Here is a 26,197-nt window from a genome sequence, read left to right as displayed (position 1 = left end):
TATTATTATTATTATTATTACTATTATTACAAAGAAAGATACATTGAATAAAAATAAGTAAATATTAAAGCGTATTTTCAGTTCTGGCCCTTGGATTTGGACGTTGAAGGACTGAGTTGTTGTTGTTGTTGTTGTTGTTGTCGTTGTTGTTGTTGTGGTTCCCCTGAGGCACGGGCACCAACGCCTGCTACATGGAGGAGCTGCGGCACATCGACCTGGTGGAGGGCGACGAGGGCCGCATGTGCATCAACACGGAGTGGGGGGCGTTCGGGGACGACGGCTCGCTGGAGGACCTGCGCACCGAGTTCGACCGCGAGATCGACCGCGGCTCCATCAACCCCGGGAAGCAGCTGTGAGAACCTGCTGACCACCCCACGCTGTGCCCAGTGCTTTATTCTGTTGTTATGTATTTATTATTATTAGTATTATTATTATAATTATTATTATTCTACTTCATGGTTGTGATTCGGTTCTTTCTATGTGACGCCATTTCCTTTTTCTATTTTTATTCTATTACTTTATTCGTTTTGTCTATTTGTTGACTGGGTTTGATTCTTCGATATCTATCCATCTGTCTGTCTGTCTGTCTGTCTGTCTATCTGTCTGTCTGTCTGTCTGTTTATCTACCTTTCTACTTCAGTGTAGCGCCACCCGCTGGTGTCAGTGGTGAGCATAGTGCTACTGCCTGTTTGCTGACTATGTATTATATTATATTTCTATTCTCCTGCCTCGTGTCCTGCGACCTGGCTGCTGCAGCTTTGAGAAGATGGCCAGTGGGATGTACATGGGGGAGCTGGTGCGGCTCATCCTGGTCAAGATGGCGAAGGAGGGGCTCCTGTTCGAGGGCCGCATCACGCCCGAGCTGCTGACCAAAGGCAAGATCGAGACCAAGCACGTCTCCGCCATCGAGAAGTGAGTTCACCACTGGCAACGCGCCGTCAGAGCCCACCGGGTGGGGCCATGTTTTGAAGTTCCATGGAAGAAATAAAAGAATGGCAACGAGCGCTTGTGTTGCCAGATCAAAATTGCAAGGCTGCACCGACCGGTGGGTTCCGGCAGAACAGCGGCTCTGTGTTCACCACAGCAAGCTCAACTTTCAGGTCATGGAGTATGCCATGCTCGCCTCCTTCTGCAGGAGCAGTGAGGGCTCCAGGAGGTGCCTGGAGGTCCCGGAGTGTAACCGCCGTCGTGTTTGTGTCCCCCTGCAGAAGCAAGGAGGGCCTGAGGAGGTGCCTGGAGGTGCTGACCCGGCTGGGCGTGGAGCCCTCCCAGGAGGACGCCCTGGCGGTGCAGCACGTCTGCACCATCGTGTCGTTCCGCTCGGCCAACCTGGTGGCGGCCACGCTGGGAGCCGTGCTCGCCCGCCTGCGGGACTCCAAGGGCGTGGCCCGCCTCAGGACCACCGTGGGCATCGATGGGTCGCTGTACAAGATGCACCCGCAGTGAGAGGCGTGCGCGCGCGCACACACACACACACACACACCGCAGTCAGGCCAGGCATGATAATAACAAGAACATTGGATTTACACATTAATATTAGATTTGCACATCTAGTTCAATTTGAAAATACTGCAAAGACGAAGGACAAACCTTTTCTGCCTGTCTGTCTGTGTCTGTCTGTCTGTCTGTCTGTCTATCCGTCCGTCCGTCCAGGTACGCCCGGCGGCTCCATAAGACCGTGCGGCGTCTGGTCCCAGACTCAGACGTCCGCTTCCTGCTGTCGGAGAGCGGCAGCGCCAAGGGGGCGGCCATGGTGACGGCGGTGGCGTCGCGGCTGGCGGAGCAGGCGCGGCAGATCCAGCAGACGCTGGCCGAGTTCTGCCTCACCACCGCCCAGCTGATGGAGGTGAAGAAGAGGATGAGGGTGGAGATGGAGAGGGGCCTGAAGAAGGAGTCCCACCAGGAGGCCACGGTGAAGATGCTGCCCACCTTCGTCAGGAGCACGCCCGACGGAACAGGTGCAGGATTGACGGACTTTATCAATTTCACTCGACAACAAATTGAGGTCAAATTCCCCGCGTTGTGCGGAAGAACGTGGCTCCCGTGTTTACATCCATGGGTTTAGGAAAACCTGCATCTGAAACGCAGAGACGCCTGAACGGTCGGAAAGACGAAATAACAAAATCAAATGAAATGAAAAGTACAGAAACAGATGGAAATAGCCGAAAACGCAGAACAGAAATGAGCCAATATATGAAAATATACAGAATATACAAAGAGTCAAAATTTTAAATCAATCCGTCTCAACTCAAGAGTTTTGGGGTTTTTTTTACACTTTTTACACTGAAATGATTCCACCATCACCACTTTCTTGTTTACCACAAAAAATATAAGAAATCAGTATAACTGTACTTCTTCTTCTTCTTCTTCTTCTTCTTCTTCTTCTTCTTCTTCTTCTTATTATTATTATTATTATTATTATTATTGTCTACTAATAGTGATGCAGCTTTCAATGATTTTTTTTTTTTACTTTCGCAGCAACCAAAATCTTTTAAATGACTCTGAGTCTGGAAATTGAGTGAATGTTCGACTCACCAACCGAAAGTTATCACCCAGCTAAATTAAAGTCCAAGGCGAAAAATTGCCCCGAAGGCGCCTGGCACAGTTCATATCAAGTATGACTGATTCACACGTTGCATTCCAGCAAAACAAATCATTTTGACAGAATTCAATTGTTCTTTTGGGAATTCCATCCAAGACTCTGGTTGACGGTTCAGGAATTCCTCCCCCGCTCAGCGTGCGTTACAACAAACGCAACCGCAGCGCCGCACCGCACCGCTCCTCTTACCCAGGGGTTCGTCGGAAACCAAACCTCAAAAAGGGATCGAACCTTTCATCACCTCTAGTAGTTCCCACTTTCAGAGTCAAACTGGAACCGATGCATCTGTGCCGCCTTGCAGTTGCGGTGTTGCAGCACGGGCCCGTTCAAAGGTCGTACCAAAGGTCGTGTTTCTGTCGTTGCAGAAAACGGCGACTTCCTGGCCCTGGACCTCGGCGGAACCAACTTCCGGGTCCTGCTGGTGAAGATCCGCAGCGGGAAGAGGAGAACGGTGGAGATGCACAACAAGATCTACGCCATCCCCATCGAGGTCATGCAAGGCACCGGCGACGAGGTAGGGCCGGCGCCGCGAGCCTCCCGCCATGCGCCGCCGCACGCGCTCCGCCCAAACAGCCGCAGTCTGTGGGGACAAACAGTGAAACTTCAGATAACGGACAAAATGTTTCACTGTTTGTGCTCCGTCGTGTCATCAAATATGGAAAGGGAGAGAGGTTTGGAATGTTTGGCCACAACCCCCAGTTGAGCCGCCACGCCCGCCAGCACCGGGTGCACAGACCCGGCGGCGAGAGGAGCACTGCTTGGCAAGATGCTGCGGCCCTCGTCACCGGCACTGTCACCCTAGCATTAGAGTATGGTTTGAGTAGAGGTGGAGGTAGAGTAGAGGTAGAGTAGGGGGCAGAGGTAGAGTTGAACAGAGGTAGAGTAGAGTAGAGGTAAAGTAAAGTAGAGGTAGAGTAGAACAGAGGTAGAGTAGAGGTAGAGTAGAGTAGAGGTAGAGTAAAGTGGAGGTAGAGTAAAGTAGAGGTAGAGTAGAGGTAGAGGTAGAGTAGAGGTAGAGTAGAGGTAAAGTAAAGTAGAGGTAGAGTAGAGGTAAACTCGAGGTAGAGTAGAGGTAAAGTAAAGTAGAGGTAGAGTAGAGGTAAACTCGAGGTAGAGTAGAGGTAAAGTAAAGTAGAGGTAGAGTAGAACAGAGGTAGAGTAGAGGCAGAGTAGAGTTGAGGTAAAGTAGAGAAAGAGTAGAGGTAAAGTAAAGTAGAGGTAGAGTAGGGTAGAGGTCGTAGAGATAGAGGGAGAAAGTCCACCGACTAAATCTCACAATAAAACACAGAAACTTTCCACCGGAGAAAAGTTTATTTTCTTAATTCCTTTTCTTTTCTTCTCCTCCTCTTCCTCTCCTCTTGTCTTCCTCCTCTTCTCCTCCTCTTCCTCTCCTCTTGTCTTCCTCTCCTCTCGTCTTCCTCCTCTTCCTCTCCTCTCATCTTCCTCCTCTTCCTCTCCTCTTCCTCTCCTCTTGTCTTCCTCTCCTCTTGTCTTCCTCCTCTTCCTCTCCTCTTGTCTTCCTCCTCTTCTCCTCCTCTTCCTCTCCTCCAGCTCTTTGACCACATCGTTCACTGCATCTCTGACTTCCTGGACTACATGGGTATGAAGAGTGCTCGGCTGCCGCTGGGATTCACCTTCTCCTTCCCCTGCCACCAGACCAGCCTGGACGCTGTGAGCACACTTTACTCACAGTACTACTGGAATACTACCTAGAATACTACCTGGAATACTACCTAGAATAGGAGAGCTCTGTGCTCAGAACAAGGCTCCTCGCTCAGTAAAATGTTGTTTGATTTGTTGACTCTTTGTTCGTTTAATTTGTTCTTTCAAAATTCACTTCTGCGCCGATTTTTATAATTTAATTCTGTCAAAATGATTTTGTTTTGGTGGAATGCAAAGAGCACATCCGTCACATTCCATGTTGAGTGATCCCACTCGTGCAGCTTTAGGGAGTGAGACGGAGTCTTTCTGGCGCTGGGAGCCCACGTGGCCAGAGTTTATTAATAAAGCTGGACAACAAGGCTCGCCGGCAAAACAATCAATTGTAAATAATAACGAGGACAATCAGTCCGGCGCAGGCGGAGCGACGCCTCCCTCGCTGCGGGTTGGCTGACAGGCCCCGTGCGCCGACCCCCCTCAGCAAGACAGACAAACATTAAGAGAGCTCCCTGTCCCCACTCGGACGATCGGCGCCCGAGCGGCGCTAGGTCGGCCGATCGGGGACAGCCGTGCGGCCACGGGAAGGAACCACGCCCCTTGGTCCACCACAAATATGAGTTATGCCAAATGGATCATTTAAATATTTGTTCAATACAAATGAATGGTTTACCAGTCTTTGATCACTCACTACTAGCAGGCCACGATAATCAACACAGCTTTACATGTTGGGGTGCTTGTGTAGGTGCTTGACAGGATGGTGCTGTGGCATCATTTCATGGTAAAAAGTGGGTTGTGGCAGAAAAAAGGTTGGAAACACTGACTTAGAATATAGTTTAAAATACTGCTGCTACTGTATGAATAGAATACTGTATGTACCTATATACAATGTATATTCTATATATTATAGATATTATATATATTATATATTATATACTATATATTTATATACTGTATATATACAGTATATATACATTTGTATGTATCTACCTATATACTGTATGTATGGATTTATATACATACAGTATATATGTATATATATATACATATGTATGTATGTATGTATATATATATATGTATTTATATTAATATACATATGTATGTGTATATAAATATATGTATGTATATATGTATATGTGTGTATATATATATATACACACATATGTATGTATGTACCTATATATATGTTTGTATGTATATATACATATGTATGTATATATTACATTTACATTTACATTTAGTCATTGATCAGACGCTTTTATCCAAAGCGACTTACAATTGTTCAAACACCGACGGACGCAGCCATCAGGAGCAATTAGGGGTTAAGTGTCTTGCTCAAGGACACTACAGCATGCTAGCAGGAGGAGCCTGGGATCCAACCAGCAACCTTTAGATGACTAGACCACCAGCTCTACCTCCTGAGCTACCATCCCCCCATATATATATATATATATATATATATATATATATATATATATATATATATATATATATATATTTATATGTATGTATTTATATATGTATGTATTTATATATATGTGTATGTAAATATATATATATATGTATTTATATTTATATACATATGTATAATATATACATATATATATATACATATAGTTTAATATATCTGTAAATGTAAATATATATATATATATTTATTTATTTATTTACGTATGTATGTATGTATGTATGTATACATACATACATATGTATATATACATATGTATGTATACATATGTATGTATGTATATACAGTATAGTGATGCTGAGTGTCTGTGCAGGGCATCCTGGTGACCTGGACGAAGGGCTTCAAGGCGACGGACTGCGAGGGCGAGGACGTGGTGGAGCTCCTGAGGGAGGGAATCAAGAGGAAGGAGGTGAGAGATTCCCACCAAACCTCTCCAAAAAGCTTGTAACGGCTTCACGCCAAGCAAATGTGAGGCAAGGAAACAAACCTTTTAACGCTTCTCACTTTGCCGTCGGTGATAACATTTTATTTCCGTCATATTGAACCGAATTGAAGCGTTTTTGATCAACAAAGTAAAGCAGTGTGGTGATGGGCCCTCACACGAGCCCTGCAGCCCAGGTTGGAAATGAGGCTTATGGTCCTTACACAGTTTATAGTCGAGGTGTGAATAAAGCAGAGTTCCCCCATTCATAATGAATCATTTGCCAGTTTCTTATTATTTATTTCACCTTTTTAGATGGAGGACCCTGTGAGTATTAAGTGAATGTGATTTAATGATCTGCAGGTAAAGCTCAGCTCAGGGCTGAACACATGTTTGTAGATGCACGTGAACAAAAACAAATTGGATTGAATTGTTATTTGGAGGAGTGGGATTGTTGTGTCTGCACTGGGAGCTAAAGAGATATTTTATACGATATGATATTATAATATTCTGGTGGATATTATGAAACTGATTCTCTGTGATTTGTTCGCTGTTTGGTGCATGTGTAAGGAGATGAACTGCATTGTGCTCGGCGTGACACCAATAACCAATAACTTTCCACTGGATTCATTTCATCAGTTATGGACCGTTCAGGGACACTTTGCAAAATCAATAAAAAGGTGATGACGTGCAGCCAGCCGCTCATCATCACCAGGATAAGCACCACAGGAGGAGCAGCTTTGTATGGCTCTGAAGGAGGTTATTCAGTGATAACGACCGTCTGGCTGCACATGATCCTGCTGATTACACACTGTGTACTGTAAACAATACTACTGAGAAGGAACTAGTATGTCTAGTTTAATAATGTCTAGTTTAATAATTACTATGTCTAGTCTAATAATGTCTAGTCTAATAATGTCTAGTTTAATAATGTCTAGTTTAATAATGTCTAGTTTAATAATGTCTAGTTTAATAATTACTATGTCTAGTCTAATAATGTCTAGTCTAATAATGTCTAGTTTAATAATGTCTAGTTTAATAACTAGTATGTCTAGTTTAATAATGTCTAGTTTAATAATGTCTAGTTTAATAATTACTTTGTCTAGTCTAATAATGTCTAGTTTAATAATGTCTAGTTTAATAATGTCTAGTTTAATAATGTCTAGTTTAATAACTAGCGTGTCTAGTTTAATAATGTCTAGTTTAATAATGTCTAGTTTAAAAACTAGTATGTCTAGTTTAATAATTACTATGTCTAGTCTAATAATGTCTATTTTAATAATGTCTAGTTTAATAATGTGTAGTTTAATAACTAGTATGCCTAGTTCAATAATGTATTGTTTAATAACTAGTATGTCTAGTTTTATAATGTCTAGTTTAATAACTAGTATGTCTAGTTTAATAATGTCTAGTTTAATAATGTCTAGTTTAATAACTAGTATGTCTTGTTTAATGATGTCTAGTTTAATAATGTCTAGTTCAATAACTAGTATGTCTAGTTTAATAATGTCTAGTTTAATAATGTCTAGTTTAATAACTAGTATGTCTTGTTTAATGATGTCTAGTTTAATAATGTCTAGTTCAATAACTAGTATCTCTAGTTTAATAATGTCGAGTTTAATATTGTCTAGTTTAATACTGTCTAGTTTAATAATGTCTAGTTTAATAATGTCTAGTTTAACAACTAGTATGTCTAGTTTCATAACTAGTATGTCTAGTTTAATAATGTCTAGTTTAATAATGTCTAGTTTAATAACTAGTATCTCTAGTTTAATAATGTCTAGTTTAACAACTAGTATGTCTAGTTTAATAATGTCTAGTTTAATAACTAGTATGCCTAGTTTAATAATGTATTGTTTATATAACTAGTATGTCTAGTTTAATAATGTCTAGTTTAATATTGTCTAGTTTAATTACTAGTATGTCTGGTTTGATAATGTCTAGTTTAATAATGTCTAGTTTAATAACTAGTATGTCTAGTTTAATAATGTCTAGTTTATTTTGTCTAGTTTAATAAATAGTATGTCTAGTTTAATAATGTCTAGTTTAATAACTAGTATCTCTAGTTTAATAATGTCGAGTTTAATATTGTCTAGTTTAATAACTAGTTTGTCTAGTTTAATAATGTCTAGTTTAATAATGTCTAGTTTAATAACTAGTATGTCTAGTTTAATAATGTCTAGTTTAATAATGTCTAGTTTAATAACTAGTAAGTCTAGTTCAATAATGTCTAGTTTAATAATGTCTAGTTTAATAACTAGTAAGTCTAGTTTAATAATGTCTAGATTAATAATGTCTAGTTTAATAACTAGTATGTCTAGTTTAAAAATGTCTAGTTTAAGAACTAGTATGTCTAGTTTAATAATGTCTAGTTTATTTTGTCTAGTTTAATAACTAGTATGTCTAGTTTAATATTGTCTAGTTTAATAACTAGTATGTCTAGTTTAATTATGTCTAGTTTAATAATGTCTAGTTTAATAACTAGTATGTCTAGTTTAATACTGTCTAGTTTAACAACTAGTATGGCTAGTTTAATAACTAGTATGTCTAGATTAATAGTGTCTAGTTTAATAACTAGTATGTCTAGTTTAATAATGTCTAGTTTAATAATGTCTAGTTTAATAACTAGTATGTCTAGTTTAATAATGTCTAGTTCAATAACTAGTATGTCTAGTTTAATAATGTCTAGTTTAATAACTAGTATGTCTAGCTTAATAATGTTGAGTTTAACAACTAGTATGTCTAGTTTAATAACTAGTATGTCTAGTTTAATAATGTCTAGTTTAATAATGTCTAGTTTAATAACTAGTATCTCTAGTTTAATAATGTCTAGTTTAACAACTAGTATGTCTAGTTTAATAATGTCTAGTTTAACAACTAGTATGTCTAGTTTAATACTGTCTAGTTTAACAACTAGTATGTCTAGTTTAATAATGTCTAGTTTAATAATGTCTAGTTTAATAACTAGTATGTCTAGTTGAATAATGTCTAGTTTAACAACTAGTATGGCTAGTTTAATAACTAGTATGTCTAGATTAATAGTGTCTAGTTTAATAGCTAGTATGTCTAGTTTAATAATGTCTAGTTTAATAATGTCTAGTTTAATAACTAGTATGTCTAGTTTAATAATGTCTAGTTTAACAACTAGTATGGCTAGTTTAATAACTAGTATGTCTAGATTAATAGTGTCTAGTTTAATAACTAGTATGTCTAGTTTAATAATGTCTAGTTTAATAACTAGTATGTCTAGCTTAATAATGTTGAGTTTAATAACTAGTATGTCTCGTTTAATAATGTCTAGTTTCATAACTAGTATGTCTCATTTAATAAGTACTATATCTACTTAATAACTAGTATGTGTAGTTTAATAACTAGTATGCGTCATTTTATAACTAGTGGTCTTGTTACCAATGCAACAAAGCAAACTATTCTCCATATTCATAATCTATTTACATGAATCTCAAACACTGACTGTGATGTTGAGGATTTTAATGTTGACGTCCACATCCATCTCTTCACGTCTTCCATTGTAGTTTTTATGAAGCGTCACCAGATGGCGCCACTGGCTGGTGTTAGCATTAGCATGGAGGTGGAGTGATATGAAGGACGTGAATAAAAGAGAATATAAACCATAACCAACGACCACAGCCTGACACATGGCCTTGCTTTCAGATGTTGTGCTTCCTGTCTTTGTTTCTGCACTTTCACCGAAGCGTTGTGGTATTTTAGTCACAGCACTCTTCCTCATGTTGAATGTCTTAACTCATTAACTTAATATCCCAGAATTAACCGAAAACGTAATGACTAAGTACTGCAGTTCTAAATATTTACCAGCTAATATGGCAACATTCTAATAATATAACAAAGTACGCCTTCCTCAAACGCCGGATCCACTCCTGGATTTGTTCCCGAATTGAACGCACGGTTCTGACGGAGGGGAGTTTAACGTTGTCGACCTAACGACCGCTGCCACGGCAACCAATCCCAAACTCACAGCACTTCCTGTTACTGTGCAGGAGTTTGACCTGGACGTGGTCGCCATCGTGAACGACACGGTGGGAACCATGATGACGTGCGCGTACGAGGAGCCCAGCTGCGAGGTGGGGCTCATCGCAGGTGAGCATGGATCTATCTATAAACGATGTCAGTGTTGTATCTATAAACGATGTCAATGTTCCATCTCTTCCGTTGTAGTTTCTACGTAGCGTCACCAGGTGGCTCCATTAGCTAGTGTGATACGGGGCCGTGTACATTGAAGTGAGTGTCCTGACGTGCACATGCCCCCAGGGACGGGCAGCAACGCCTGCTACATGGAGGAGATGAGGAACATCCAGACGGTGGAGGGCGACGCCGGCCGCATGTGCGTCAACATGGAGTGGGGCGCATTTGGGGACGACGGCTGCTTGGATGACATCCGCACGCAGTACGACCGCAGCGTGGACGAGAACTCCCTGAACGAGGGAAAACAGAGGTCTGGACGTAGCTCATCGCACCTGTACCTTATCCCACCTTATATCACCTTATATCACCTGATCTCACCTTATATCACCTTATATCACCTGATCTCACCTTATATCACCTGATCTCACCTTATATCACCTGATCTCACCTTATATCACCTGATCTCACCTTATATCACCGTATATCAACTGATCTCACCTTATATCACCTTATATCACCTGATCTCACCTTATATCACATTATATCACCTTATATCACCGTATATCACCTTATATTACCTTATATCACCTGGACCTTATCTCACCTTATATCACCGTATATCAACTGATCTCACCTTATATCACCTTATATCACATTATATCACCTTATATCACCGTATATAAACTTATATCACCTTTTATCACCTTATATTAGCTTATATCACCTGGACCTTAGCTCACCTTATATCACCTTATCTCACCTTATATCACCGTATATCACCTGATCTCACCTTATATCACCTTATATCACCTGATCTCACCTTATATCACATTATATCACCGTATATCAACTTATATCACCTTTTATCACCTTACATCACCTGATCTCACCTTATATCACCTTATATCACCTTATATTACCTTATATCAACTGGACCTTATATCACCTTATATCACCTGATCTCACCTGATCTCATGTTATATCACCTTATATCACCTGATCTCCCCTTATATCACCTGATCTCACCTGATCTCATGTTATATCACCTTATATCTCCTTACCTCACCTTATATCACCTTATATCAACTGATCTCACCTTATCTCACCTTATATCACCTTATATCAACTGATCTCACCTTATCTCACCTTATATCACCTTATATCACCGTATATCACCTGATCTCACCTTATATCGCCTTATATCACCTGATCTCACCTTATATCACCTTATATTACCTTATATCACCTTATATCACCGTATATCACCTGATCTCACCTTATATCACCTTATATTACCTTATATCACCTGATCTTACCTTATATCACCTTATATCACCTGATCTCACCTTATATCACCTTATATCACCTGATCTCACCTTATCTCACCTTATATCACCTGGTCTTACCTTATATCACCTTATATCACCTGATCTCACCTTATATCACCTTATATCACCTGATCTCACCTTATCTCACCTTATATCACTGTATATCACCTGATCTCACCTTATATCTGGGGATGGTGGCTCAGGCGGTAGAGCTGGTGGTCTAGTGATCTAAAGGTTGCTGGTTGGATCCCAGGCTCCTCCTGCTAGCATGCTGTAGTGTCCTTGAGCAAGACAATTAACCCCTCATTGCTCCTGATGGCTGCGTCCGTCAGTGTTTGAACAATTGTAAGTCGCTTTGGATAAAAGCGTCTGATCAATGACTAAATGTAAATGTAAATGTAATGTAAATGTAAATATCACCTTATATTACCTTATATCACCTGGACCTTATCTCACCTTATCTCACCTTATATCACCTGATCTTACCTTATATCACCTTATATCACCTGATCTCACCTTATATCACCTTATATCACCTGATCTCACCTTATCTCACCTTATATCACCGTATATCACCTGATCTCACCTTATATCACCTTATATTACCTTATATCACCTGGACCTTATCTCACCTTATCTCACCTGATCTTACCTTATATCACCTTATATCACCTGATCTCACCTTATATCACCGTATATCACCTGATCTCACCTTATCTCACCTTATATCACCTTATATCACCTGATCTCCCCTTATATCACATTATATCACCTTATATCACCGTATATCAACTTATATCACCTTATATCAACCTTATCTCACCTTACATCACCTGGTCTCACCTTATATCACCTTATATCACCTTATATTACCTTATATCAACTGGACCTTATATCACCTTATCTCACCTTATATCACCTGATCTCACCTGATCTCATGTTATATCACCTTATATCACCTGATCTCACCTGATCTCATGTTATATCACCTTATATCTCCTTACCTCACCTTATATCACCTTATATCACCTGATCTCACCTTATATCACCTGATCTCATGTTATATCACCTTATATCTCCTTACCTCACCTTATATCACCTTATATCACCTGATCTCACCTTATCTCACCTTATATCACCGTATATCACCTGATCTCACCTTATATCACCTGGACCTTATCTCACCTTATCTCACCTTATATCACCTGATCTTACCTTATATCACCGTATATCACCTGATCTCACCTTATATCACCTTATATCACCTGGACCTTATCTCACCTTATATCACCTGATCTTACCTTATATCACCTGATCTCACCTTATCTCACCTTATATCACCTGATCTCATGTTATATCACCTTATATCACCTTATATCACCTTATATCACCTTATATCACCTTATATCACCTGATCTCACCTTATCTCACCTTATATCACCTGATCTCACCTGATCTCATGTTATTTCACCTTGTATCTCCTTACCTCACCTTATATCACCTTATATCACCTGATCTCACCTTATCTCACCTTATATCACCGTATATCACCTGATCTCACCTTATATCACCTTATATCACCTGGACCTTATCTCACCTTATCTCACCTTATATCACCTGATCTTACCTTATATCACCTTATATCACCTGATCTCACCTTATCTCACCTTATATCACCGTATATTACCGTATATCACCTGGACCTTATCTCACCTTATATCACCTTATATCACCTGATCTTACCTTATATCACCTTATATCACCTGATCTTACCTTATATCACCTTATATCACCTCATCTCACTTTATATCACCTTATATCACCTTACCTCACCTGATCTCACCTTATATCACCTTATATCACCTTATATCAACTGATCTCACCTCATATTACCTTATATCACCTTATCTCACCTTATATCACCTGATCTCACCGTATATCACCTGATCTCACCTTATATCACCTGATCTCACCTCATATTACCTTATATCACCTTATATCACCTTATATCACCTGATCTCACCTCATATTACCTTATATCACCTTATCTCACCTTATATCACCTGATCTCATCTTATGTCACCTTATCTCACCTGGACCTTATCTCACCTTATATCATCGTATCTCACGTTATGTCACCTGATCTCACCTTATGTCACCTTATGGTCACTTATGTCACCTTATGTCACCTCATCTCACCTTATGTCACCTTATGTCACCTTATGTCACCTCATCTCACCTTATGTCACCTTATGTCACCTCATCTCACCTTATGTCACCTTATGTCACCTGACCTGGGGTCTTCCTTCGGTGTTTTATAACAGCTGTGGGATGAGAGAACAGGTGGCGCCGTGAACATCTTTTAAATTCCACTTAAAAACATGAAAGAATGGACACGAGTCACTCTTGTGTTGCAAGATCTAAACTGCAAGGCTGCGCTAACTCATCAGTTCCAGCGGAACAGCAGTTTCAGTGTCACACTCTGAAAGTCACAACTATGAGTCGTGAGGAAAGGAGTCGGTCCTCGACGGGAGGAGGAAGCGTGGGTTCGTCCCTGAGTCGGGGATGGAATCCTCACAACATCCCTTTGGTTTTTTTCAAAATGATTCACTTTGGTGGAACGCAAAGAGTAAATCAGTCACACGAGTGGCTCCAGATTCATTGAAAAGGTTTGTCCGTGAATCTCGCATCACCTACAGAAACATCAGCTAAACATCGAGAACCGCCACCGACCAATCAGATTGCAGTGTTTTTCCCCGCAGATCCACGGCACGGCGTGTTTTCAAAGCCCTTGTCTGCGCTCCCGTCTCCAGGTACGAGAAGATGTGCAGCGGGATGTACCTGGGCGAGATCGTGCGCAACATCCTGATCGACCTGACCAAGCGCGGCTTCCTGTTCCGGGGCCAGATCTCCGAGACGCTCAAGACCCGCGGCATCTTCGAGACCAAGTTCCTGTCCCAGATCGAGAGGTGTGTGCGGGTTCAGGAGCTGGAGCCAATTTGGCTTCTATGACGGTGAAAGGTTCCACCGAGGAGCCGAAAGGCTTCAAAACGAGGCGACTCAAGTCAGTTCCTCGATCGATTGGAGAATTCTAATATCAACACTTTATTTGGAAGTAATGCAGCCATCGAACACTTCAATGAAATACTCAGCTACGGGCATAATTATTAATTTCAGTTATTTTAATATTTCAAAATACTCAAATAAAAAAGCACTTCTTTAAACACAATTTGTATTGTACTTCAGTTCTATATTTTGGATAGATGTATGAAAAATAAAAAATTATAAAATAAAAAATAAAATTTATATTTTATTTTACAGATTTTAAAGAAAAAATGTATCAAAGTCATTTTTTTTAAGTTTTGGACTAGATATTTGTCCGTGATATGTTTTTTGTAATTCACGTCGGATGGTCAAAGTTGGGAGTAATTGTCATTGTAAGATAAGATAAGACTTTATTAAAGTACCGCAAATTAAATTTAAACAATAAACCAACTCAACTTAGCAAACTTAAAACAAAGCAAACCAGGAAAGAGATCTGAGAACATGACAACAAACTAACAGTTATAATAACAATAAAATAAGAAAGCGAGGAGCTGCTGCAGCAGGCGACCGGGCAGAATAAAATGTAAATTTATGAAAATGGAATCGTATCCAGATCCAAACAGAGGGTTCTTCTCAAAAATGTGTCTCTTTTGATCCTGATCGCAAGCGGGTTTTGTGGCTCCAAAGCCTGCTTTACGCCACACGTCGGACCCTCCCCCTGGTGGTCGTCGGGTGAACTGCAGCTTGAGTTTTGCGGGAGATCGGGAATTTTCCAGAACAAGAGCAAAAATAATAAAAGATACGCACAATTCACTGAAGAGAGATTTGTTGACAGTGAATGCGGTGACATACAATATCAATAATAATTAACATTAACGTCATTATTTTATATGCGTGATTCGTTTGAAGCTCTGTTCTTGACAGACATCACATCCTGTCGACGTGTCGGCTGCGAAGCGTGTCGCGTGAGCCCCGACGTTCCATAGAAACGAATGGACTCCCGGTTTGCTCCCGTCGTTTGTGGGATTTGGTGTGAAGCAGGCTCGAGCCTGCCCGGCCCCCGGGGGGCCGCCGGGGATCCAGTCACCCCTGTCTGACCCCTGACCTCTGACCCCCAGCGACCGGCTGGCCCTGCTGCAGGTGCGTGCCATCCTGCAGGGCCTGGGGCTGGACAGCACGTGCGACGACAGCATCATCGTGAAGGAGGTGTGCGGCACGGTGTCACGCCGCGCCGCGCAGATCTGCGGCGCCGGCATGGCCGCAGTGGTGGACAAGATCCGAGAGAACCGCGGACTGGATCACCTGGACGTCACCGTGGGGGTGGACGGGACACTCTACAAGCTCCACCCGCAGTAAGGACACTGATATAAAACACAGCAACGGGGCGGTGCTGGTGCTGGTGCTGGTGCTGGTGCTGGTGCTGGTGCTGGTGCCTCTTGCAAAATTCTATTTACTGTTGTGTTAATAAAAGAAAAGAAGAGTAGAGATAAGAAAAGATAATAAAATACTCTCTTTACTATTTCAGGCGTGTTAAAATGAGAAATTACACACATGTACGTCTGTATGGATCTATTACACAAGTCAACATGGACTAGCCTTATGCTAACTGGTAGCATCCTGTTTTGGGAGATGGTGGGTCCAGGATGGGGGTCCAGGATAGGGGGGTCCAGGATAGGGTCCAGGATACGGTCCAGGATGGTGTCCAGGACGAGGGTCCATGATGGGGTCCAGGATGGGGGTCCAGAATGGGGTCATGGATGGAGTCCAGCATAGTGGTCCAGGATAGTGGGGTCCGGGATACGGGTCCAGGATAGTGGGGTCCAGGATGAGGGTCCAGGATGGGGTCCAGGATAGTGGGGTCCAGGATGGTGGGGTCCAGGATGGTGTTCCAGGATGGGGTCCATGATGGGGACCACGATGGGGTCCAGGTTTGGGTCCAAGATGGGGTCCGGGATGGGGATCCAGGATTTGGTCAAGGATAGGGGTCAAAGATGGGGGTCCAGGATGGGCTCCAGGATAGGGTCCAGGATAGGAGTTCAGGATGGGGTCCAGGATAGTGGTCCAGGATAGTGGGGTCTAGGATAGGGATCCAGGATAGTGGGGTCCAGGATGGGGTCCAGGATAGTGGGGTCCAGGATGGTGATCCAGAATGGGGTCCAGGATAGGGGTCCAGGATAGTGGGGTCCAGGATAGGGGTCCAGGATAGTGGGGTCCAGGATAGGGGTCCAGGATAGTGGGGTCCAGGATGGTGATCCAGAATGGGGTCCAGGATAGGGGTCCAGGATAGTGGGGTCCAGGATAGGGGTCCAAGGATAGTGGGGTTCAGGATGGTGATCCAGAATGGGGTCCAGGATAGGGGTCCAGGATAGTGGGGTCCATGATGGGGTCCATGATGGGGTCCAGGTTATGGTCCAAGATGGGGTCCGGGATGGGGGTTCAGGATTGGATCAAGGATAGGGGTCCAGGATGGTGGGTCAGGATGGGGTCCAGGATGTGATCCAGGATAGGGTCCAGGATAGGGTCCGGGGTGAGGTTACAGGGTGGGGTCCAGGATAGGGGTCTTCCCCCCTCCCCATTAAGCTGTGTGTTGTCCTCTGCAGCTTCTCCAGGATCTTCCACCAGACGGTGAAGGACCTGGCCCCGCGCTGCAGCGTCAACTTCCTGCTGTCGGAGGACGGCAGCGGAAAGGGCGCGGCCCTGATCACGGCGGTGGGATGCCGCCAGCGCCAGCAGGAAGCGCACAACTGAATGAAACGCTGCTTCACCGTCACCTCCACACTCCACACCAACCCTCCACCGAAACACCCGTAGAGTTCTGATATAGATTTATTTATATTGCACCATAGGAATTATTATTATTATTATTATTATTATTATTATTATTATTATTATTATTATTTCAGTGTTTGTCCATTTTCCTTGATAGCTTGTCGTCCATAATGTCAATCTGAGCTTTAGGTGTCGCAGGTTTTTGTGTATTGCCCATTTTATTTTTATATGGAGGAGAATATATAACTGTGTTTATACAGCAGAGGTCACTTTGAATGGATCCTGGTCCAGAAGGACTCTGGTCCAGGATCTGGTCCACGCTGGTTCCAGAAGGACGGTGGTCCAGGATCTGGTCCATGCTGGTTCCCCTAAGGGCTCTCTGCAGCTTCATGGCTGTTCAGTGCTTTTTTTCCTCCTCGTGTCGTGTTGTTCCACGTGCGCACCATGCTATGCTAGGCTACGCTATGCTAGGCTAAGCTAGGCTAAGCTACGCTAGGCTACTAACCCTAATGTGTAACTCACATAGTTGGGGGGGGCTCGTGTATTTTAGGTGTTTCAGTGTTGAACCCCCGCTACACATTGTATGGAGAGTAATCAATAATCAATAAATGTTTCTTGGCCGCAGAGTGTGTTGCATGAAGCCTTCTCTACATCCCATAAATTTGTGATCAACCTGATCAAACTGATCAATCTGCGATCAACCTGATCAACCTGATCAATCTGTGATCAAACTGATCAATTGGTGCTCATTAAAATTAAAACTATATTTTTTCGTGCTGTAAAAACCTTTTGGTCTCTTCTTTGGAGAAATACAAAGGAGACGCATTTTGTACATTTCGTAAAAGAAACAACTTTCATTTCACTGAAGTAAAAATACAAACAGTAACGTGTACAACTCAGGAAAAACATGAAATAACCACGGTGACATTTCTGCTAAAATAAAAGTACTGCCTGTTATTATTGGGGGGGCAACAACAACAACAACAACAATATTGTTGTTGTTGTTGGATGTGTGTTCTTTTTCTTCTCATCGACTCTTCTGGGGTGACAAGTGTCGACGCCTGCAGCTGCCGACACGGGACTTCATCCCTTGTGGCTCAAGTTCATCCAAATTGAAGTTTGACGGGAAGAAGCCGAACGTCCGTGCGTCACCCACACGCCAAGGTGGAGCCGTTTCCGTTCGGGTGGTGCAGCGCGATGAGTTTGTGGAGTAAGACGCTTTGTGACATCGTCTTACATGCTCCACGTGGCCGTTTGGTTGGATGTTTGATTCTTTCTCCCTGTTTGTAAACATAAAGTCGTTTCGCTCCATTGAACCTGGTGTCGTGTCCCTCCAGAGCAACGGCCCCAATTGTGTCCCTTTTATTTTAGTCCCAAACGTTAAACAAGTGAATGAAACGTGTGTGAGGGACGTGCAGCGTGGGAGGGAGCTGACAGGAAGTAGACAGGGACCTGAGCTGACAGGAAGTAGACAGGGAGCTGACAGGAAGTAGACAGGGACCTGAGCTGACAGGAAGTAGACAGGGAGCTGACAGGAAGCAGACAGGGAGCTGACAGGAAGTAAACAGGGACCTGACAGGAAGTAGACCGGGACCTGAGCTGACAGGAAGTAGACAGGGAGCTGACAGGAAGTAGACAGGGACCTGACAGGAAGTAGACAGGGACCTGAGCTGTCAGGAAGTAGACAGGGAGCTGACAGGAAGTAGACAGGGAGCTGACAGGAAGTAAACAGGGACCTGGCAGGAAGCAGACGGGAACCTGACAGGAAGTAGACAGGGACCTGACAGGAAGTAGACAGGGACCTGACAGGATGTAGACAGGGACCTGGCAGGAAGTAAACAGGGAGCTGACGGGAAGCAGACAGGGAGCTGACAGGAAGTAAACAGGGACCTGACAGGAAGTAGATAGGGACCTGACAGGAGGTAGACAGGGAGCTGACAGGAAGCAGACAGGGAGCTGACAGGAAGTTAACAGGGACCTGACAGGAAGTAGACAGGGACCTGAGCTGTGTCACCAGGACTCACTGTGTCGTTACATCAGCCGATGCTGCGTTTAAGGGAAATCCCGGAAAATTGTAGCTTGTTTTAGACGTAATGCTGATGTAAAGAGGAGCCACAGCACAAACTGATGCTGCGTTCAATTAAAGTGCAACAGGTGGAATCTGAGGGATCACTGAAATATTTGAACTTTAATGTAGTACACAGTAGATATTTGAACTTGAATGTAGTACACAGTAGATATTTGAACTTGAATGTAGTACATTTACATTTACATTTAGTCATTTATCAGACGCTTTTATCCAAAGCGACTTACAAGGGAGAATAACATTCAAGCTACAATGCAACAGAGACATTGGTGTAACAATAAATACTGCAAGGTGGTGCTAAGTACTTGTAGATTAGGACAGGAGGTACTCACTGAAGAGCTGGGTCTTCAAGTGCTTCTTAAAGACAGAGAGGGAGGTCCCCGCTCTGGTCGTTTTTGGCAGCTCGTTCCACCAACGTGGAACTACCAATGAGAATAGCCTGGATTGCCGTGGCTGTACGGCCGGCAGAGCCAGGCCACGCTCATTTGACGAGCGCAGCATCCGGGGGGTAACATGTGCTTTTACAAGAGCATTTAAGTAGATGGAGCATTCCCAGCAATCACTCTGTAGGCCAGCATCAGAGACTTGAACTTGATGCGAGCGGCTACAGGTAACCAAGCGGCTACAGGTAACCAAGCGGCTACAGGTAACCAAGCGGTTACAGGTAACCAAGCGGCTACAGGTAACCAAGCGGCTACAGGTAACCAAGCGGTTACAGGTAACCAAGCGGCTACAGGTAACCAGTGGAGCTGGATGAGCAGCGGAGTGACATGTGCCCTCTTTGGCTGGTTGAGCACCAGTTGCGCCTCAAGCCTGTTAAGAGGGCGTTGCAGTAGCGAGACGGGACATCACCAAGGTTTGTAGCAGCAGTTGAGTGGCATATTGGCTCAGGTACGGCCTGACTTTTCGGATGTTGAGTAGTGCGAAGCGGCAGGACCGGGAGACGGCGGCAACATGGTCCGAGAATGTCAGTTGGTCATCAATAATGACACCAAGATTCCTTGCAGCCTTGGTAGGAACAAGAGATAGAGAGTCAATTTTAATATCAACGTTGTGATAAATACCTTGTTTGGCCGGGAAGACCAGCAGTTCCGTTTTCGCCAGATTAAGTTGAAGATGATAATCCTTCATCCATGTGGATATGTCAGCGAGACAATCCGAGATCCGCGTCGAGACAGTAGGGTCATCGGGCGGGAAGGACAGATAGAGTTGAGTATCATCCGCATAGCAGTGATATGAAAAGCCATGTGAGCGGATGATCGGGCCCAGTGAGGTGGTGTATATGGCAAAGAGGAGGGGTCCTAGCACCGAGCCTTGGGGCCCCCCTGTGGTGAGGTTGTGAGGCACAGACAGCTGGCCTCGCCATGTCACACTGAACGAGCGCCCAGTGAGGTAAGACTCGAACCAGGAAAGTGCACTGCCCGTTATGCCCATGCTTGAGAGTATGGACAGGAGTATGCAATGATTGACAGTGTCAAAAGCAGCTGATAAGTCTAGCAGAATGAGAACCGAGGATTTGGCAGCAGCTCCAGCAGTTTTCAAGGATCCATCTCTTTGCCAGCCTTGTGAGTCGGTGGAGTCGGGACCTGTCTCAGGTCGAACGAGCGAACCAAAGACAGGAAGTCAACCGAGCTCGCACCGTCCAAGTGGATGTTCATGTCTCCGAGGACGAGCGTGGGACACTCATGATGACAGCAGGATGTCAAGCTCATGTAGGAAGTCACCTAGTTGTCCTGGTGGACGGTAGATGACGACCACATAGGCTTTCACCGGAGCAGTCACCAAGACGGCGTGATATTCAAAGGAGGCAAAGTGGTTTAAAGGCAGCAGTGGATTAAATTTCCATGTGTTGGAAATTAGCAGGCGAGTCCCACAACCACGGCCAGATGGTCTGGACGTGTGGGAGAATGAGTAGATAGTGGAGAGTGCAGCCGGGGTTGATCTATCTTCAGGTTTAATCCACGTCTCAGTGAGAGCAAGGAGCTCCAAGGAGACGTGGTCGGCATCACCAGAAATGAAGCCTTGTTAACTGCAGATCAACAGTTCAAGACAACAGAGAAGAAGCTCTTTGCACAAGATGTTTGATGCAGGGACCTGAGGTGATCTGAGGTGACCTGAGGTGACCTGAGGTGACCTGACATGACCTGAGGTGACCTGAGGTGACCTGAGGTGACCTGACGTGACCTGAGGTGACCTGACGTGACCTGAGGTGACCTGACGTGACCTGAGGTGACCTGAGGTGACCTGAGGTGACCTGACGTGACCTGACGTGACCTGACGTGACCTGAGGTGACCTGAGGTGACCTGACGTGACCTGAGGTGACCTGAGGTGACCTGAGGTGACCTGAGATGACCTGAGGTGACCTGACGTGACCTGAGGTGACCTGACGTGACCTGAGGTGACCTGACGTGACCTGAGGTGACCTGAGGTGACCTGAGGTGACCTGAGGTGACCTGACGTGACCTGAGGTGACCTGAGGTGACCTGACGTGACCTGACGTGACCTGACGTGACCTGAGGTGACCTGAGGTGACCTGACGTGACCTGAGGTGACCTGAGGTGACCTGAGGTGACCTGAGATGACCTGAGGTGACCTGACGTGACCTGAGGTGACCTGACGTGACCTGAGGTGACCTGACGTGACCTGAGGTGACCTGAGGTGACCTGACGTGAACTGAGGTGACCTGAGGTGACCTGAGGTGACCTGACGTGACCTGAGGTGACCTGACGTGACCTGAGGTGACCTGAGGTGACCTGACGTGACCTGAGGTGACCTGAGGTGACCTGAGGTGACCTGACGTGACCTGAGGTGACCTGAGGTGACCTGAGGTGACCTGACGTGACCTGACGTGACCTGAGGTGACCTGAGGCGACCTGAGGCGACCTGAGGTGACCTGACGTGACCTGAGGCGACCTGAGGTGACCTGACGTGACCTGAGGTGACCTGAGGTGACCTGACGTGACCTGACGTGACCTGAGGTGACCTGAGGTGACCTGACGTGACCTGACGTGACCTGACGTGACCTGACGTGACCTGAGGTGACCTGACGTGACCTGAGGTGACCTGACGTGACCTGAGGTGACCTGAGGTGACCTGACGTGACCTGACGTGACCTGACGTGACCTGAGGTGACCTGAGGTGACCTGACGTGACCTGAGGTGACCTGAGGTGACCTGACGTGACCTGAGGTGACCTGAGGTGACCTGACGTGACCTGACGTGACCTGACGTGACCTGAGGTGACCTGACGTGACCTGACGTGACCTGAGGTGACCTGAGGTGACCTGAGGTGACCTGACGTGACCTGAGGTGACCTGAGGTGACCTGAGGTGACCTGAGGTGACCTGAGGTGACCTGAGGTGACCTGACGTGACCTGAGGTGACCTGAGGTGACCTGAGGTGACCTGACGTGACCTGAGGTGACCTGAGGTGACCTGAGGTGACCTGACGTGACCTGAGGTGACCTGAGGTGACCTGAGGTGACCTGAGGTGACCTGAGGTGACCTGACGTGACCTGAGGTGACCTGAGGTGACCTGACGTGACCTGACGTGACCTGAGGTGACCTGAGGTGACCTGACGTGACCTGACGTGACCTGACGTGACCTGAGGTGACCTGAGGTGACCTGACGTGACCTGAGGTGACCTGAGGTGACCTGACGTGACCTGACGTGACCTGAGGTGACCTGAGGTGACCTGAGGTGACCTGAGGTGACCCAGGTTGCAATGACAGAAATGTGGTAGTTACACACACGACCGGTTTGCCTTGCACAGGTAGATCTGCAAGTCTTTACACAAGAACGGATGTAGTACACAGTAGGTATTTGAAGTTGGACGTAGTACACAGTGGATATTTGAAGTCGGGCGTAGTACACAGTGGAAATTTGAAATCGGACGTAGTACACAGTGGATATTTGAAGTCGGGCGTAGTACACAGTGGAAATTTGAAGTTGGACGTAGTACACGGTGGATATTTGAAGTCGGACGTAGTACACGGTGGATATTTGAAGTCGGACGTAGTATACGGTGGATATTTGAAGTCGGGCGTAGTACACGGTGGAAATTTGAAGTCGGACGTAGAACACGGTGGATATTTGAAGTCGGAAGTAGTACACGGTGGATATTTGAAGTCTGACGTAGTACACGGTGGAAATTCGAAGTCGGACGTAGTACACGGTGGATATTTGAAGTCGGGCGTAGTACACGGTGGATATTTGAAGTCGGGCGTAGTACACGGTGGAAATTTGAAGTTGGACGTAGTACACGGTGGATATTTGAAGTCGGACGTAGTACACGGTGGATATTTGAAGTCGGACGTAGTATACAGTGGATATTTGAAGTCGGAAGTAGTACACGGTGGAAATTTGAAGTCGGACGTAGAACACGGTGGATATTTGAAGTCGGAAGTAGTACACGGTGGATATTTGAAGTTGGACGTAGTACACGGTGGATATTTGAAGTCGGGCGTAGTACACGGTGGATATTTGAAGTCGGGCGTAGTACACGGTGGAAATTCGAAGTGGGACGTAGTACACGGTGGATATTTGAAGTGGGACGTAGTACACGGTGGATATTTGAAGTCGGGCGTAGTACACGGTGGATATTCGAAGTCGGACGTAGTACACGGTGGATATTTGAAGTCGGGCGTAGTACACGGTGGAAATTCGAGGTTGGACGTAGTATACGGTGGATATTTGAAGTCGGACGTAGTACACGGTGGATATTTGAAGTCGGACGTAGTACACGGTGGATATTTGAAGTCGGAAGTAGTACACGGTGGATATTTGAAGTCGGACGTAGTACACGGTGGATATTTGAAGTCGGAAGTAGTACACGGTGGATATTTGAAGTCGGAAGTAGTACACGGTGGATATTTGAAGTCGGACGTAGTACACGGTGGATATTTGAAGTCGGGCGTAGTACACGTTGGAAATTCGAAGTCGGACGTAGTACACGGTGGATATTTGAAGTAGGGCGTAGTACACGGTGGAAATTCGAAGTCGGACGTAGTACACGGTGGATATTCGAAGTCGGACGTAGTACACGGTGGATATTTGAAGTCGGGCGTAGTACACGGTGGATATTTGAAGTCGGGCGTAGTACACGGTGGATATTTGAAGTCGGGCGTAGTACACGGTGGAAATTCGAAGTGGGACGTAGTACACGGTGGATATTTGAAGTGGGACGTAGTACACGGTGGATATTTGAAGTCGGAAGTAGTACACGGTGGATATTCGAAGTCGGGCGTAGTACACGGTGGATATTTGAAGTCGGGCGTAGTACACGTTGGAAATTCGAAGTCGGACGTAGTACACGGTGGAAATTCGAAGTCGGACGTAGTACACGGTGGATATTCGAAGTCGGACGTAGTACACGGTGGATATTTGAAGTCGGGCGTAGTACACGGTGGATATTTGAAGTCGGGCGTAGTACACGGTGGATATTTGAAGTCGGGCGTAGTACACGGTGGAAATTCGAAGTGGGACGTAGTACACGGTGGATATTTGAAGTGGGACGTAGTACACGGTGGATATTTGAAGTCGGAAGTAGTACACGGTGGATATTCGAAGTCGGGCGTAGTACACGGTGGATATTTGAAGTCGGGCGTAGTACACGGTGGAAATTCGAGGTTGGACGTAGTATACGGTGGATATTTGAAGTCGGACGTAGTACACGGTGGATATTTGAAGTCGGAAGTAGTACACGGTGGATATTTGAAGTCGGACGTAGTACACAGTGGATATTTGAAGTCGGAAGTAGTACACGGTGGATATTTGAAGTCGGACGTAGTACACGGTGGATATTTGAAGTCGGAAGTAGTACACGGTGGATATTTGAAGTCGGAAGTAGTACACGGTGGATATTCGAAGTCGGACGTAGTACACGGTGGATATTTGAAGTCGGGCGTAGTACACGTTGGAAATTCGAAGTCGGACGTAGTACACGGTGGATATTTGAAGCTGACGTAGTACACGTTGGATATTTGAAGTCGTACGTAGTACACGGTGGATATTTGAAGTCGGGGGTAGTACACGGTGGATATTTGAAGTCGGGCGTAGTACACGGTGGAAATTCGAAGTCGGACGTAGTACACGGTGGATATTTGAAGTCGGGCGTAGTACACGGTGGATATTTGAAGTCGGGCGTAGTACACGGTGGAAATTCGAAGTTGGACGTAGTACACGGTGGATATTTGAAGTGGGACGTAGTACACGGTGGATATTTGAAGTCGGGCGTAGTACACGGTGGAAATTCAGGTCGGGCGTAGTACACGGTGGAAATTCGAAGTCGGGGGTAGTACATGGTGGATATTTGAAGTCGGGCGTAGTACACGGTAGGTATTTGAAGTTGGACGTAGTACACAGTGGAAATTTGAAGTCGGACGTAGTACACGGTGGATATTTGAAGTCGGGCGTAGTACACAGTGAAAATTTGAAGTTGGACGTAGTATACGGTGGATATTTGAAGTCGGACGTAGTACACGGTGGATATTTGAAGTCGGGCGTAGAACACTGTGGATATTTGAAGTCGGGCGTAGTACACGGTGGAAATTCGAAGTCGGACGTAGTACACGGTGGATATTTGAAGTGGGACGTAGTACACGGTGGATATTTGAAGTCGGGCGTAGTACACGGTGGAAATTCGAAGTCGGGCGTAGTACACGGT

The 26,197-nt window shown here is 44.7% G+C and overlaps 1 protein-coding gene across 2 annotated transcripts in view; it reads left to right on the top strand.

The window, feature by feature from the left end:
* Nucleotides 1–18,763, top strand: part of LOC307229244 (hexokinase-1) — a 34,480-nt gene extending 15,717 nt beyond the window's left edge. Inside the window, exons 7-19 of one of the 2 annotated variants that reach the window (XM_079999190.1) lie at nucleotides 169–352; nucleotides 757–912; nucleotides 1,209–1,442; nucleotides 1,654–1,958; nucleotides 2,965–3,113; nucleotides 4,151–4,270; nucleotides 6,037–6,132; nucleotides 6,460–6,471; nucleotides 10,161–10,260; nucleotides 10,432–10,615; nucleotides 14,447–14,602; nucleotides 15,797–16,030; nucleotides 17,279–18,763. In XM_079999190.1, the coding sequence (XP_079855316.1) occupies nucleotides 169–352; nucleotides 757–912; nucleotides 1,209–1,442; nucleotides 1,654–1,958; nucleotides 2,965–3,113; nucleotides 4,151–4,270; nucleotides 6,037–6,132; nucleotides 6,460–6,471; nucleotides 10,161–10,260; nucleotides 10,432–10,615; nucleotides 14,447–14,602; nucleotides 15,797–16,030; nucleotides 17,279–17,426 (2,078 nt within the window). In that variant the 3' untranslated portion in view covers nucleotides 17,427–18,763. The remainder of the gene's footprint in view (nucleotides 1–168; nucleotides 353–756; nucleotides 913–1,208; nucleotides 1,443–1,653; nucleotides 1,959–2,964; nucleotides 3,114–4,150; nucleotides 4,271–6,036; nucleotides 6,133–6,459; nucleotides 6,472–10,160; nucleotides 10,261–10,431; nucleotides 10,616–14,446; nucleotides 14,603–15,796; nucleotides 16,031–17,278) is intronic. The other variant, XM_079999191.1, reaches the window with a different exon arrangement.
* Nucleotides 18,764–26,197: the final 7,434 nt, after the last annotated feature.

The sequence above is a fragment of the Zeus faber genome (assembly GCF_960531495.2).
Source record: "Zeus faber genome assembly, chromosome: 4".
NCBI classification, from domain to species: Eukaryota; Metazoa; Chordata; class Actinopteri; order Zeiformes; family Zeidae; genus Zeus; species Zeus faber.
This window is presented reverse-complemented; position numbering and strand designations above follow the sequence as displayed.